At 42.7% G+C, this 16,727-nt stretch overlaps 1 protein-coding gene across 16 annotated transcripts in view; it reads left to right on the forward strand.

Annotated features, from left to right (window-relative positions):
* Positions 1-16,727, forward strand: part of KIF21A (kinesin family member 21A) — a 101,794-nt gene that overhangs the window by 46,774 nt on the left and 38,293 nt on the right. For 8 of the 16 annotated variants that reach the window (XM_083399309.1, XM_083399319.1, XM_083399324.1 and 5 more), the window contains exons 10-16: positions 714-777; positions 2,226-2,429; positions 8,372-8,410; positions 13,217-13,304; positions 14,057-14,174; positions 15,157-15,345; positions 16,348-16,547. In XM_083399309.1, coding sequence (XP_083255435.1) covers positions 714-777; positions 2,226-2,429; positions 8,372-8,410; positions 13,217-13,304; positions 14,057-14,174; positions 15,157-15,345; positions 16,348-16,547 — 902 coding nt within the window. The remainder of the gene's footprint in view (positions 1-713; positions 778-2,225; positions 2,430-8,371; positions 8,411-13,216; positions 13,305-14,056; positions 14,175-15,156; positions 15,346-16,347; positions 16,548-16,727) is intronic. The other 8 variants (XM_083399318.1, XM_083399322.1, XM_083399311.1 and 5 more) reach the window with 1 other exon arrangement.

The following is a 16,727-nucleotide window of genomic DNA, read 5'->3' on the forward strand; positions in this document are numbered from 1 at the left end:
TACTGCAAATTGCCCAGAGATCCCCGGTGGATCCCTATCTACATTCTGCCCATTCCCAAACATAGACAATTTGAGTAAACCCGAACTGTTCCTTCCCCCCGTACATTCTGCAAACTAACCCTTTCTTGTACACATTCAGTAATAATGTTAATAATAATTTATTATTTCTACCCCACCCATTTGGCTGGATTTCCCCAGCCACTCTGGGCGGCTTCCAACAGAAGGTTAAAAATACATTAAAACACCAGTCATTAAAAACTTCCTTAAACAGGGCTGCCTTCAGATGTCTTCTAAACATCAGATAGTTGTTTATTTCTTTGACATCTGATGGGAGGGCACCACTACCAAGAAGGCCCTCTGCCTGATTCCCTGTAACTTACCACTGATTTGTCTACATAAATCCATATTTCCTGTGAACCCCTTGGCACAGGGCTGGCCCAATACATTTTGGGAGTGAAGATCTACATCAGGCACAAAGGGAGAGTGCAGCGACAGAAACAGCAGGCAATGCATTCCTTGGAAATTGGTTCTGCTGCCCCTGTGGATTGTGCCACCTGAGGCGTCATCTCACCTTGCCTCATGGGTGGGCCAGGTGGAGATTTAATTTCCCCTTCTGAATATTAAATGCTGGTCCCCATGCAATCCTGATAAGAACAATGTCTGTCTGCCATTCTAATAAACACACTCTAATATTGGTTGTTGTCTTTTTAAAGGAGAAGGCAATGAAGAAATCAGCAACATGATTCATAACTACATCAAGGAAATTGAGGATCTCAGGTATTATTCATTTGACATCTTTTGTGATTTTGTCTCGCTTGTGTTTCCCCCCTAGAATGTAGAATCTATGTGTAGCTCTACCAGTCGATGTGGTTAAAATGTATTGTCTATATGTGTAACGCGGAAGGACTCTTGTTAGTGGTTCAGCACACACCATGGCTCTAAAAAGCATTGTTCTTCATCCCAAGGTTATTTCTAATGACCCTGAACAGCAGTTGTCCAATAATTAAATAGCTGACTTTCTAGAAAGTATAATTAGAACAGAACATTATCAGTTCCTGTATTTGAGCTGCCTTAAGTGGATTCACGTAGCTCCGTGAGCATTTTCCACCGGATCTTCGGTTAATCTGTGTTTGGTATCAGAGTGGGACACACCAAAGGACTCCACTTTTTTTGTTTGCCTTATTCTTACCGCTAGTGAGTGTGTGACCTTGCTTGGAAATGGTAGACCATGATTTAGCAGTCTGTGAATGTCGCTGCTCATGTGCTCATACGTCCCCTTTCTTCATTTAGTATGGCCTCAAGGAGAAGGACAGAAGCTTTGGATTCCATTTTTAGCTAACCACAGTAAGCGCTGAGTTCAAACCTAGACAAACTGTGGTTAGTTGACTATTGGTTTACTGAACTGAGAAAATTTCAAATCAAGATTTATGACATTGGCTTGTTTAGCCTTCAGCTAAGACGGAGAACCATATTTGAGCATTATATCTGAAGCAGATCACATGCACCCGTAAATGTATTCCCTTATTGCCCACTCTATGAATCTAATGAAAGCTGTTGGTAGAGCATGAGACTCTTAATCTCAGGGTTGTAGGTTGGATTCCCACGTTGGGCAAAAGATTTCTGCATTGCAAGGAATTGGATTAGATGATACTTCTGGTCCCTTCCACCTCTACAGTTCTAAGATTCCATGAAATAAGTTTATTAGTCTTTAAGTTGTGTTGCTGCTGCTGTAATACATTAGCAAGACAGTACATTGGAACAAGGTGCTTAATCATCACTTGTGAAAACATCTGGCATTAATATAATATTGCTTACATAGGGCACCCCAGGAACCCATTTTAGTACAGTGGTACCTCAGGTTACATACGCTTCAGGTTACATACACTTCAGGTTACAGACTCCGCTAACCCAGAAATAGTACCTCGGGTTAAGAACTTTGCTTCAGGATGAGAACAGAAATTGTGCTTCGGTGGCACGGCTGCAGCGGGAGGCCCCATTAGCTAATATGGTGCCTCAGGTTAAGAACAGTTTCAGGTTAAGAATGGACCTCCGGAACGAATTAAGTACTTAACCTGAGGTACCACTGTATTTTTATTTTTTAAAAAAAAATGTTTGTGTGAAGCAGTTGGCTAGAACCTTGAATATTCTTTGAGAAAAATATTTAACAAAAACGTATACTGACATTCTCCGTTTCCGCTTTCATTTCTACAATTTTCTGTGCCCAGGGCAAAACTACTGGAAAGTGAGGCAGTGAATGAAAATCTTCGCCGCAACTTGTCAAGGGCCTCAACGAGGTCAACGTATTTTGGTGGCCCCTCTGCATTTTCTGCTTCGATGCTTCCCTCTGATAAAGAGACAATCGAGATTATTGACTTAGCGAAAAAAGACTTGGAAAAACTGAAGAAAAAAGAAAAGAAGAAGAAAAAGAGGTACCATTTAAAACTACGTTTGCAAAGAATGCTGTCTGTTTTAACCAGGGAACTGTTAATTGTGAGATGAAGAAAAGTCCCCCTTTGGGCACTTGACTGCAATAATTGCCACATAAATCCTGCACACACTTAGCCAAGTCTTCATCTCTACAGTCTGCAGCTATGGCCTGGTTTGCATGTGATATTGAACCTTGGTTAACACTACATACGCAAGCTAAAATGAGTCTGAGCATAGCGTTGGGCTTGTTTGCTCTCATCTCCCCTTCTTCGCCCATGCAGCTGGGAGAATGACTTTTCTAGTGTTTAGCTTCACTTCAAAGAATTCTGGCATGTTATGTACAAACCCACGATGGTTTGAAGCAAACCCTGGTTAACGTCTAAACATTGATACGGGTGGCGCTGTGGGTTAAACCACAGAGCCTAGGACTTGCCGATCAGAAGGTCAGCGGTTCGAATCCCCACGATGGGGTGAGCTCCCGTTCCTCCGTCCCAGCTCCTGCCAACCTAGCAGTTCGAAAGCACATCAAAGTGCAAGTAGATAAATAGGTATCGCTCCGGCGGGAAGGTAAATGGCGTTTCCGTGTGCTGCTTTGGTTCGTCAGAAACGACTTAGTCATGTTGGCCACATGACCTGGAAGTTGTACGCCGGCTCCCTTGGCAAATAAAGCGAGATGAGCGCCGCACCCCCAGAGTCGGTCACGACTGGACCTAATGGCCAGGGGTCCCTTTACCCACGATGGTTTGAAGCAAACCCTGGTCAACATCTAAACAAGATAACATCAGACCATGGGTTGTGAAACTGGTTTGTTAAACTAAGCAGAGTTCATTTTAAACGACAACCTTTTGTTCATACATTACAGTAAGCTAGGATTCTTTGAAGGGAAACTAAGTGCAACGAAGTTTTTCTGCCAGCTGAGAAGGGAATGTGCAAACCTTTTGTCAGGCTCATTCTATTTTGTGCATATGGTGCCAAATCATGGTTTAGTGTTGCATGTGAACTAGCTCAGTGGATTTATGTACATATTCTTACTTGGAAGAGAATACTGAGCTTTGAATGTTTTGGAAGCTCCAGTTAAAAATAAAAGTTCTACTAGGTATAGTGTAGTTGCTTAATTTGAAAGACACATATAGCAGCCATTGAGATTTACAATTGGTTATTGTTAAAATGGCTTGTTTTTCTTTCTTCATACCCAGCCTATGCCTGACTTGCAACATCTCTGCATTTCCATACTCCATTTGATTCCTCCCCTTAACTTCTAACCCTCCCAAATCTTCCATCAACCACTGGATTATTTTAGGCTGTGTTAATAAGTAAAACAAGGAACCAGTAACTATAAGCAGTTTCCCTACAGGTAGACAGTTGTCCTTCATTTTCTATTTAATAACACTTACATTGTGTTTTATCTATGTGCAACAAGCTTACAGTGAAACAAATACATCAGTCAGAGCCAAACACATTCATTTTCTGTTTGATTATGAGTGTATACTGCTTGCTTGCTAACTGGCTGGTTTTTTTGTTGGCTAAATAACAACAACAACAACAACAACAACAATTTATTATTTGTACCCCGCCCATCTGGCTGGGTTTCCCCAGCCACTCTGGGTGGCTTCCTACAAAGATGAAAAATACACTAAAATGTAAAATATAACAGCCGGTTGCTGTGGAAGTAGCAGCCTAAGATGAAGACCTTATTGAAAGGTCTTCCCTCAAATATGGTGATTATATCTAGAAGGTATCCTAAACTGGGTCATTAGTTTCTCTCTCTGTGTTGGCCATTTTCTTCTGTAGCCAGGAAACAGATCTGAACCCCAGAGCTTCATTGGAATGACTTAGTTTTACATGACTGAAGATGAGCCATTTAAACCTGCTTTTTGTCTAATTCATAATCATTATCAACTTTTGATTGAAAATCCCCAGTGTCTTTAATGATAATAATGATAATAATAATGGTAACTGAGGAAAGAAAAGAAAGACTGGTTAGTTTTGAGTTAAAACTAATTCTCAGGTCAAGTTCACAAGACTTGACAGCTCTGCATAAGGATAACTGAACTAGGAAGTTGTGTCAGAAAAGCACAATTTACTTGTAGCCTAGTTTTGTATTTTAGTATTGTGACCGTGTCTCTGAGATACAGAGCAAAATCATTGTGCCTGTCACCTTATTGCTGAACTTTGATGTATGGCTGCAGTTTCAGGCTTCCCCTTGAAGAAACATAGATGCCCTTGGAAAATTATCAGTTTTTCCCCCAGTAATAAGATTTGCATGATCTGAAAAGGCCTCTTGTTCGCCACAAACACTATGTTCCTAAAACATGTTGTGGTGCTGAAGTACTCGTGGGAGACTTCAACTACCCTGATATCTGTTGGAACTCTGCCAAGAATGTAAGGCCCAACAAATTTCTCAGTTGCCTCGCTCACAATTTCATTTCCCAGAAGGTGGAAGAAGCAGCAAGGAGGGTTATCTGTCTTGGACCTGGTCTTCACCAACAGGGAGAAACTGATTGGCAAAGTGAAAGTGCAGGGAATCTTGGGTGCAAGTGATCATGTTTTCTTGAGTTTCATTGTACAGAAGCAAGGGAAAATGGAGCGTAGTCGGACGTGCACTCTGGACTTTAACAAGGCTGCTGTCAAAAAATCCAATGGTCAGAGAAAAGGAGGTGGACAGACAAACCACAAAAGCACTGTGGCCAAGGCTGGGGTGGCGTGCAAGGAAAGGTTTGCAATGCAGTGGAAAACCAATTTACAGTGGTGCCTCGCAAGACGAAAAGAATCCGTTCCGGGAGTCTTTTCGTCTTGCGGTTTTTTCGTCTTGCGAAGCAAGCCCACTGACGGAGTAGCGCTATTAGCGCTATTGGCTAAAAAAGGGCTAAAAATGGCTTTTTTAGGGGGGGGATTAGCGGTTTTGCTGCTAAAATGCTTTTAGCAGCTTAGCGATTCAGAATAAGGGGTTTTGGAGCAAAAAAAAAATATTCGATTTTTTTCGTCATTTTTTGTCTTGCGAAGCAAGCCCATAGGGAAATTCGTCTTGCGAAGCGCCTCTGCAGACGGAAAACCCTTTCGTCTTGCGGGTTTTCCGTCTTGTGAGGCATTCGTCTTGCGGGTTTTCCGTCTTGCGAGGCATTCGTCTTGCGGGGCACCACTGTACTTCCCTAATGGTTGGAGTGGAGAACCTCCTGCCTTCAGGCCAATCTTGGACTGCCAGAGAGTCTCGTTTGGCCCATGAGGCCATTTCCCTCAAACCATAGCCACCTGTCAGTCAGCAGGGAACAGGCGCTCACAGCCAAAGCCGTAAGTGGGGGTGAAAACCTTCTCAGTTTGGCTGTGTCCCAATTGTGGTCTACAGAAGTGGTCTACAGAATGCAGGGTTCTTTCTGGTGGACAGGAAGTGGGGAGAAGGAAGTGCTTTGCTAGTCATACACTTGGCACTTCTTAAAAGTGATGAGCGTAGAACTGGCATCGCCGCTTGTGCTGCAGTTCCCAACACCCAGCTGCCAGTCATAATGATGTCATATGACTGATAGGTGAGATTGAAAAGGTCACCTACGCTTGCTGTCGTCTGGACGTGCATTTCTGCAATATTTGTACTCTTCCTTTTTCCTAAGGTTGTTAGTTGTAGTTTCTCGAAATCACGGTAAAAGTTGTCTAGAGAGCAATGGAAATAATAAAATAATAATAATAATAATTTATTATTTATACCCTGCCCATCTGACTGGGTTTCCTGAGCCACTCTGGGTAGCTTCCAACAAAATATTAAAATACAATAGTCCTTCAGATATTAAAAGCTTCCCTAAACAGGGCTGCCTTCAGATGTCTCCTGAAAGTCTGGTAGTTGTTTTTTCCTTTGACATCTGGTGGGTGGGTGTTCCACAGGGCGGGCGCCACCACCGAGAAGGCCTTCTGCCTGGTTCCCTGTAACTTCGCTTTTTGCAGTGAGGGAACCGCCAGAAGGCCCTCAGAGCTGGACCTCAGGCAGAATGATGGGGGTGGAGATGCTCCTTCAGGTATACTGGAACGAGGCCATTTAGGGCTTTAAAGGTCAGCACCAACACTTTGAATTGTGCTCAGAAAGAGTTTTAGCAACCTGTTTTTAAAAATATTTAGCCAGAAATAGGAGGTTTTTTACACTGCAAGTTCAAATGATACTGTAAATGTTTAGAGCTTAATGAGTTTTGGAAGATTCTTCCAAAATACCTATATCTTTCTCAGCTAAGGTATTAAAAAATTGCGCATTGTTATCATTCGCTACTGCATATTCCATTATATTCTCCATTTCAAGTTGGTCTATAATTTCAGTCCCATATTAAGATTTCAGCAGTCTCAAATTTAATCATGCACATAGATCTCCACTGCTAGGATGCCTACATCTAATGCATAAAAAAATCACCTTTTCATTTCTTCTGAGATGTGTTTTTTGTTTTTCTAACAAGCACTAATGGTCATATAATGAATTCTTTTAAAAAATATCTCAGCATTACAACGATGTAAAGAGTTGGGGCTTTTCAGAATGCATGGTGGAGTAAGTTTTTAAAGTGTGTGTGTTTCAAAATCTTAGAGCTCTTAATTCTCATAATATGGTAGTCATCCATTCTTATAATATGGTTTAAAGACAGCACTTCCTGAAACTGAAAACATGTGTGACATGTCCATTAACTAAGTTTTCATGCAGAAGGAAATGTCCAGTTTGCAAACCGTTATAACCCACCGCCAAATATGATAAAATTGTCCTTTTTAAAAAAACAACAACCCAAACGAAAACACCAAACAAAATAGCTATATGTATGTCATTTAGTCTGCTGTTCCTCCAAAGAACTTTGAAAAAACTCGCAGCTAAAGGACGTAGTTTCACTACTAAAGCTGATTGTGTGCCTTCAGGAGGCAGTTGTGATAGGAGCAAACAAGCTAGCTTGTTTGGCAGTAAATGGCTTCCTCCTATTGAAAATGCATAGGAAGCCTTCCTGTGCAGCTTATGTTCATTTCAGTGGGACTGCACAGGAAACCTTCCCTGTATGCAGGATCTGTTCTGTTTTCTATGAATTTTCCAGCTGTCGTTCCCTCTATATCCAATATCCAAGCTACAGTGGTGCCCCGCAAGACGAATGCCTCACAAGACGGGAAACCCGCTAGACGAAAGGGTTTTCCGTTTTGGAGGTGCTTCGCAGGACGAATTTGCTATGGGCTTGCTTCGCAAGACGAAAATGCCTTGCGATTCCTGGGGTTTTTCCCCCCTCCCCCCTTTTCCCAAGCCCCTAAGCCGCTTAACAGCTGTTCGCTAAGCCGCTTAACAGCTGATCGCTAAGCCGCTTAACAGCTGATCTAAGACGCTTATCAGCTGATCTAAGCCGCTAATAGCCTTTTAGCAGCTAATCCGCTAATCCCTTAAGCCTTTAATAGCCGCTAATAACCGCTAATAGCGCTAATAGCGCTAATCCGCTAATGGGCTTGCTTCGCAAGATGAAAAAAACCGCAAGACGAAGAGACTCGCGGAACGGATTCTTTTCGTCTTGCGAGGCACCACTGTATTAAGTTCTGCCTCCACCCACAGACAAGAGAAAGTTAGCAGCAGGCTTGGGAAAACCCGATTGTTTTCAGGAGTACAAAATAGGTTTAGGCCACAGAATGCTGAATGAATGTTTCCGGAGGGACTGAAAACAGTGGGGGACAGACAAGGTGCATGGAATGTAGCGTATGGAGTCCTGAACAGGGAGGCCTCTGCGCTGCAACATCTTGTTGCAGGGTCCCGTTTGTGAAGAATGTATTGCCTTTTTACAACTTGTGCTCTTTTGACGGTGTATTTTTCCTTTTAAAAGAAAAAAAGAAAATCATTTGAAAACCACAAGCTCATGTGTCATCTTTTCTTAACCTTCTTGTCGCTCTCGCTTTTCACTGTCTGGTTTGTCCTTCATTGGCTTGGCCCTTCCAATACTGTACCCTCCTGCTTTTGAAGGCTGCAGAAACTTGAGGAAAGCAGTCAAGAAGAAAGAAGGTTGGAATGTTTCACAGGTTTTTAATTAAACTGTCATTTTTTTTTAAACAAGCAAACAAACCACAAACTGTGCCACATAGATCTAACCCTAGAATTTAATCACATGATTGTGGTTTTTATTTTTTATTGCAAGACTAATTCCCCTCCCTGTTGTAGACACACACACACACACACACACACACACACACTGCTAGCACATAAAACACTGACGCATATACCTCGGTTTAAAGTTAACCAGAGCAGTTTAAAGAGGCTGGGTGTAAACTAGAACCCATTTCAAAATACCCATTGTTGAGATCAATGCATAATCTGGAGACAAATGTCATTGTTTCTATATTCAACCGGTTTTCCTAACAGCGGCCTAATGCAACTGAAAAGTGGATCAGTAAACCACAGCATATGCAGTAACTCTAGAGTATAACTATTTTAACTTCACGAACATCAAACAATTTTCATTTTGGCTCAGATTCAGTGAATTGGGTTATGCCAAACTTCCTTTCCGTATCTACTTTAAGGCAAGGCAGAGCTTCCTGCACCATGTAAGGCAAGGACACTGATTGGCTTAGATCCAGTGGCACTAATAATTCCACTGATAATTATAAATACTTATCAAGATGCAAAAGAAATATGAACACAATTAAGATATAGCCTATAACTTTTTTATTTAAAAAATTAATAAAACTACCAACAAAGAGAGAGGATTCACTTTGCCTGTTATACCTACGTAGAATCAGAATTGTAGAATTGGAAGGGACCCTGATTTCTAGCCTAACCCCCTGCAATGCAGAAAATGCACATCTTCCGAAATACTTCACTTCTTTCCTAAACCTAGACCCAAACCTTCTTTCTAAATGCTGCAGGTTTTTTGTTTTTTAAAAGTTCATAAGCAAAGGCTAATGGTAATCTAACCTTAAAATCTGCTCTGCTAAAATTATAATCTGTGTTCCATAGGCCTGTGCTTTGCTAGCTGTCGGTGGCTACTGACCGCGATGGCTGTGTTATATTCGTGCCCCCCCGCAGAATACCAGATGGGGAGAGAGCTGTTCCATTCAAGTCCTGGTTGGTCGCTGTGTGGACATAATTCTGGACTTGATGAGCCTTTGTCCTGATCTTATCTGTCCACTGCCAACAGTGGCCTTCAGAGATTATGTTCCCTATTTTGCAATTTGAAATAGATGAAGAATAGGGTAAGAGGGTAGGACGATTGCTAGACATCCCAGGGCCTTCAGTCCAAAGTAAAAAAAAAAAATTTGAGAAGCCGGGGGGGGGGGGATAATATCTTAAGGATGACTAGGGTGATGTCATTGGTGGAGTAACTATTTGTCAAACCAGGATGAAATCAGACAAGCACATCAAATGTTCAAAACTAACTAATGGGATGCGGGTGGCACTGTGGTCTAAACCACAGTGGTCAAAACTGTGTCTTGCTGATCAGAAGGTCGGCGGTTCAAATCTGCGCGACGGGGTGAGCTCCCGTTGCTCGGTCCCAGCTCCTGCCAACCTAGCAGTTCGAAAGCACCTCAAGTGCAAGTAGATAAATAGGTACCACTCTGGTGGGAAGGTAAACGGTGTTTTCGTGCACTGCTCTGGTTCGCCAGAAGCGGCTTAGTCATGCTGGCCACATGACCTGGAAGCTGTCTGCGGACAAAGGCCGGCCTCTTCGGCCAGTAAAGCAAGATGAGCGCCGCAACCCCAGAGTCATCCGCGACTGGACCTAACGGTCAGGGGTCCCTTTACCTTTACCTATGTCTACTGAGAAGGAAGTCCTATTGAATTCAGGATTGTGGAGGTAGGATTAGGTTAGCCACAGTGTGTACATTGGGAATAACTAGCTTTGCAGTCAGTTTTGCAATTTAGCTTCAGGGGCGAAGGGAGTCATGATGGGATTGGGGCTTCCTGGAAAGCCAATCTGTTCCCAGGATGCATTAGGCATGGGATTTCTTGTAAAGTATTAATGATCTTGAGTATAGAGCGTGAGTCAGTTGTGAACTTACATTTTACAAGAGCATTGATTCAAGTTCAAAGAATTGCAAGGACGATCTTAACATACCAAGAAGCGGGCGGAGCAAGATGACTGTGTGGATTATTAACACACCGTAGAGGGGAGAACATTGGAAGCATGTGAATAGGAGAAGAAAAGGCTATAAGCCACCCATTCATCTGTTTAGGTCTGGGAATCTAAAGGATAACAGCTGTGGCAGCAAAGCATCTCACTTGCCTTTTAGCACAGATGGGCTCCATGGAAACTGCCTGGAAAAAACTTTGTACGGGAGCTCCATGCAGCTAGTGTCACTTTTTAAAAAGATACTTCCCCTCTACCTCTTGTGCCACTAGAATTAGTCATATTGGGAAAGAAGGTATTAAGAAAGGGTGGCTTTCAGCTGAGACCAAGAAAGGCTCAGTGCTTAGGTTTAGCATTTGATTGGCTGGTGACCTTGTTCTATCTGTTTGTTTTTCTCCATTGAATACACGAGCTTGCTAAATGTTGTAGACGTGTTTCTCGTCCTATAGCAGCACCACTGGCTTATTTGCATCTTTTTGCCCTTCGTTTTATGACCTCTGTTGTTTGCGGATCACATTTTTAGCTGGCTTTACAATTATTTCCTCTTTACTACCCTATCGCAATAGATAGGTCTGACTAAAATGTGTAATGTGTTAGATGTTATTTATTTACATTTCTTTTCGTCCACTCCTGAAGGCTCAAGATAGATAAAAAATAACATTATATATGTGTGGATGAATCTTCTTCTTCTTCTTCTTCTTCTTCTTCTTCTTCTTCTTCTTCTTCTTCATTGTTTTCAGTATTTAAATACTGTTCAATGGCCACAGTTCTTGTTAAGTTGTGGGTGAACATATCAGACAACACAGCGATTCTTCAAACAGCTCTTGTTTATTCACAGGCCAGAACAGAACTGAACTGAAGGGTTCAGCCAGCCTGCTTATATAGAGCTCCACTAGAATGTAACAGTAACCATTTTCTGTAACTATCCAATCACTGAACGTCACTTTCGATCCCTTATTTGCATATGTGGACCTGAACTATCTACAGTATCCCCCTGCTGGCCCAGGGTGAGAACTTCAGTACATGACTGTTCTCAAGATGCTTTAGAAGGAAAAATAAATTAATACCACACAACATGAAAATAAAATATAAAACAGAATACAAAGAGCAACAGAACAAACCCATACTAAGACCAGTAGTGGAGAATATGATTAATATAACAGATCCAAAAATATATATTTAAAATGTTTTAAGATTAAAAAGCCGGAGAAGATAACAGGCTTCTCCTTATTACTTTGATCATTATTGTTTTAAATTAAATTTATATCATACCCTTCCTTATTCCCAAAGGAGCCCAGGGTGGCAAACAAACAAACAAACAAACAATAAAAGAATAAAAAAACACACATTCTGGCATAGATGCAGACTAGGAAAGGCTTTTACTACAAGGTTTGTTAGCAGAGGAACTTTTTCAATAGGTGCCTCTCGTTTTATAGGGGTACTCATAGAAGGACCTCTTAAGATAATCTTAGGGTCCTCATATGTGTGAAGAGGCAATCCTTCATGTGACCTAGGCCCAGACTAGCACCGGCACTCTGAATTGGACCTGTAAACAGACTATAAGCCATAGCTTGTGATAAATGCGTGGTATAATATGCTTGCATTCACCTGCCAGTGTTAGCTCTCTACTTTGTACCAGCTGGAAGTCAAAGGCACACTGCATATTATATGTTGCAAGTTAGAGATTATTGTAGTGTGGATAACTGTAATCAGGATACTTCTATCCAGAGCGTACAGGAGTAGAGAACCTGTGGGCCACTTGCGTTTTCTTTGGTAGCCCATAGTTTGCCCCACTGCAGGGGAATTTGTCACCCAGCATAGGACTGATGTTGGGTGATTGGCTCTGCCCACCTTTTAAACTGGCCAAGAAAGGTTTAGGGTAGCCATCACACAAGCAGCTCATCTAAGATCCATATGCGTGGGACAGCTAATTCTGAAGAATCCAAAAATTGCCTGGGGCCCATTCCTCCATGAATAAGGTTGCAATCCGAAGCACACTTTCAAGGGACTGAGCCCTGTTGAACTCAGTGGGACTTATTTCTGGGTAAATATAGCTAGGATTTTCTTGCATTTGTTGCAAACACACCCACACACTTGCGAAACCTGCATTTCTTGGTATGCTGTTTTGATTTTCCTTCTGCTCCTTAAATGAACTCCGTGGGTAGTACATAATCATTTTATGTACAGGCCTGTGATTTTAGGGATATTTTTCTGGCTTCTGTGGTTCCAGCTTATATATTACACCCAGCTTAACTCTAAGCTGCTCTGGCATGCTGTAGATCAGCCTCTGCCAACCTGCTGGCTCCAGATATTTCGGACTACAACTAGCTGGGGCTGATGGGAGTTGTAGTCCAAAACATCAGGAGGGCACAAGGTTGGCAAAGGCTGGTTTTAGGCACTCTGCGGTTCTCCAGTGCCTTTCTGGTTGTCTGTCTGCAATGCTTTCCCTTTTCCCATTTGAACTTTACCATCCATTAACTTTTAGCTCCACTTCTGAATCTCCAGAATGCAACTTTATGCACGATGGGGGATCTTTATGGTTCTCCTTGCCATTTCAAACCATTTGATCTTGCAAGAAGCCATGAAGCTAAAATGTTGAATATTGTGATGCCCCTTCCCTTTCACATTCTCCTTTCAGTGAAGCACCAGGTTGTGGCTGGTGCTTTAGCCAGGTTATTGATTGAGGAGAGGGGAAGTAACCCCCTTCTTGTACTTTATGACCCCTTTTGTATTTCTTATCATAGTACTGTTAAAGAGGAGAGCACAGACAATGAGCAGGAGAAGAGGGATGAAAAGGGCGCTTCTGAAAGAGAGAATAATGAACTGGAAGCAGTAAGTATTGTGATCTTAATATATTCCGTCAGTATTAATAAAACACTTGCACTGCCACGCTGCTTTTTTATGATTCAGAAAGGCAAAACTTGAAACAACAGAGAGAGGACATAAGTAAACTTCGTAAGTAAATAGTAATTAAAGCAAAGCTATAATGGTTCTAGGGGTTGCTCGTGCGTAAGCCGGTGCAAACACCTGGCTGGATTGCCTGAGTGAACCTTTTCTGTCTGGACAGCCACTCACCCGTGGCTGTCTCAATCGCTGGCAGAATCCGTCAGTGGGCGTTTCTTAAACTTCTTCCAGCAAAGAAGCTCTTTGACCCCTAGTCTCCTACTCTCTCTGCGCGAAAGCCTTCTGCGCAAGGAGGGCGTAGGCAGCGGAGGACCCCTACTCTCCCCACTGGTCCCCGGCAAGGAGTCATGGGACCGCCTCGCCGCTTCCCCCATCTGCCCCCCTTCTCCACTGGTGCTACGCTGATTCTCTTCCCCAGAAGATGGGCTGCCTCTCCCAATCCTGGGACGCTCTCTGGAATCCCTCTGGATTTTGCTCTCTCCCTCCGGCACTGATGGCAGTGCCCTGACAAAAGCACATGCAACTAATTCTGTCACAGGTAGTCTTATAATAGTTGTGTATTTCAGCAGAATATTTAGTAAGTTATGAACTGATTAAAGTTAAAATTGGGCTCTGTACTTAAAATAGGGAATTTGTGGAGCAATTCCATTTTTATCATCTTTCTCCTTTTCTTACTTTAGGAAGAAGGTCAGGAGCTTAGTGACCGTGAAGATGACGAGGAAGATGACGAGGAAGATGAAGATGACATGGAAGTTGTGGAAAGCTCGGATGATTCCGATTCCGATTCTGATGAAAAAGGTGACACCAACTCCAATAATGTTACAGATTTTTGCAGCTGTTTATGCAGAGAATTCGTGCCATATTTTCCGAGGACCTAAATGGGCATCTTTGGGTTAGGGCAGGGGTCTGCAACCTGCGGCTCCGGAGCCGCATGTGGCTCTTTTACACCTTTGCCGCGGCTCTGGGGCGGATACTAGCGAGGGGAGGAGGCGCATTGTGCGCCCCGACACTCCCCACTGTGGCGGGCGCTGTACTGGCTGCGATGTCGCATGGGGGCGGTGCGTGCGTTAGTCACGCACCGTCCCGACGTCACCTTCCCGCCCGCCCGCTACATTGTAAGGGACATGTACGCTGGTCACAGCATTGAAAGGGGGCATGTACGCTGGTCACTGTTTTGAAGGGGAGTGAAGAACACACACACAAAAAAGGTAACTTGCTAATTTAATGTTCATTTCTATGAGGAGGAGTAATTCTGAGGGGTCAAACAAAGAAATAATAAAAAAGTGACAAAAAAGTTATTTTTATAATGACGAGTTTTGCGGCTCCCAGTTTTTTTTTCTTCGGAAACGGGTCCAAGTGGCTCTTTTTGTCTTGAAGGTTGCAGACCCCTGGGTTAGGGGAAGCAGTGTGCAGGCTGCTGTTAGCTGCTCCGTCCTGAGTTAAATTAGGGATGGGGAACTTCATGTTAAAGGCTAGTAATTTGAATGATCATTTCCAGGAAATACGTGTTGATGTAAGTATTTTTGAATGACTAGTCTTAAGTATGTAATGGAGACATTTTGACATCTGCCAGACCTGGGATTTTTGCTTCAAAGTTCTAGTACTTACACTAAGCTACTGTATTTGGAGTGTATCATTGTTGCAAAAGCCAGCGCATACCATGTTTGCTTAAATTAGCATCCTTTTATCAGGTGCTTTCCTAGTTTACATAACTTTTGCAGCTATAGAGGCTGATTGGCTACAGTGCTGCTTGTATTTATTTGTCTTTTTTTATCTACAGCAAGCTATCAGGCAGACCTAGCAAACATCACATGTGAAATTGCCATAAAACAGAAGCTGATAGATGAACTGGAAAACAGCCAACGAAGACTTCAGACCTTAAAAAGACAATATGAAGAGAAGTTAATGATGCTACAACATAAGATTCGAGATACCCAACTTGAAAGGGATCAGGTGCTTCAAAACCTGGGTAAGAAGAATGCTGTTGTGGAGCCTGTTGTATAGGCCACATTGAGAACTTAGTGAGGACATGCCAGCGTCAGTCATACTTATGACATGACTTCCGTATCATCTCAAAATGTAAAGTAAAGGTAAAGGACCCCTGATAGTTAAGTCCAGTCGCAGACGACTCTGGGGTTGCGGCGCTCATCTTGCTTTACTGGCCGAGGGAGCCGGCGTTTGTCCGCAGACAGTTTTTCCAGGTCATGTGGCCAGCATGACTGAGCCGCTTCTGGCGAACCAGAGCAGTTCATGGAAATGCCATTTACCTTCCCGCCGGAGCAGTACCTATTTATCTACTTGCACTTGATGTGCTTTTGAACTGCTAGGTTTGCAGGAGCTGGGACCGAGCAACGGGAGCTCACCCTGTCACGGGGATTCGAACCGCCGACCTTCAAATTGTAGTGGGATACAAATTTTAATAAAATAAGATAGCCAGTGTAATGACTCACTAGGAGACCTTGGTTCAAACTCCCACTGAATCTGTTACTTGCCTTCTCTTAATCTAAGCTCTCTCATAGTCTTGTTGTCAGCCTAACACGGGTTAATGTCCCTCTAGCACTGAGCATCACATAGAGCAGAGCTTTCCCAACTTTCCATGTTGGTGACACACTTTTTAGACATGCATCATTTTGTGACACAGTAATTCAGTTTTACTAGCAAACACGAGCTTAAACTAACCCCTTTCAAGCCCCAGGAGGAACACGGGGAGCGTTCACACGACCCACCTACACACTGCAGCCGACACACTAATGTGTTACGACACACAGTTTGGAAAACTCTAAACTTAGAGGAAGGATGGAATTGATGTGGTATTGGAAGTTATTTTTTGCATATCCCTTTTTCGTTCACACTAAAGCCTTGGCAAAAAATAAATAAATGATGTGCAAATGAAATCTTGGCATTGCAAGTTAGGCGCTGAACGTATTGGTTCATGATTTATAAACTGAGAAATCCATTGCCATTTCTTTAGGTTCGGTGGAATCTTGTTCAGAAGAAAAGGCAAAGAAGGTTAAATCGGAGTATGAAAAGAAACTCCAATCCATGAATAAAGAGCTGCAGAGGCTTCAGGCTGCTCAGAAAGAACACGCACGATTACTTAAAAATCAATCTCAGTATGAAAAACAACTGAAAAAATTGCAGCAGGATGTGGCAGAGATGAAGAAAACAAAGGTACTTTTTTTTTTTTAAGCACAGGTTCCAATGCTGCACGTGTCTACCTGAACAATGAACTATATCCCCTGGCATTATGCATTTTTTTTTCCTGCTTAAAAAGGAGTGTCAAAGTTGCTCAGTTCAAGACTGAAATTATCCTCCATTTTGGTCATCTAGTTAGGATGACCGCCTACCAAG

Source organism: Podarcis tiliguerta (assembly GCF_965153285.1).
Source record: "Podarcis tiliguerta genome assembly, chromosome: 10".
NCBI classification, from domain to species: Eukaryota; Metazoa; Chordata; class Lepidosauria; order Squamata; family Lacertidae; genus Podarcis; species Podarcis tiliguerta.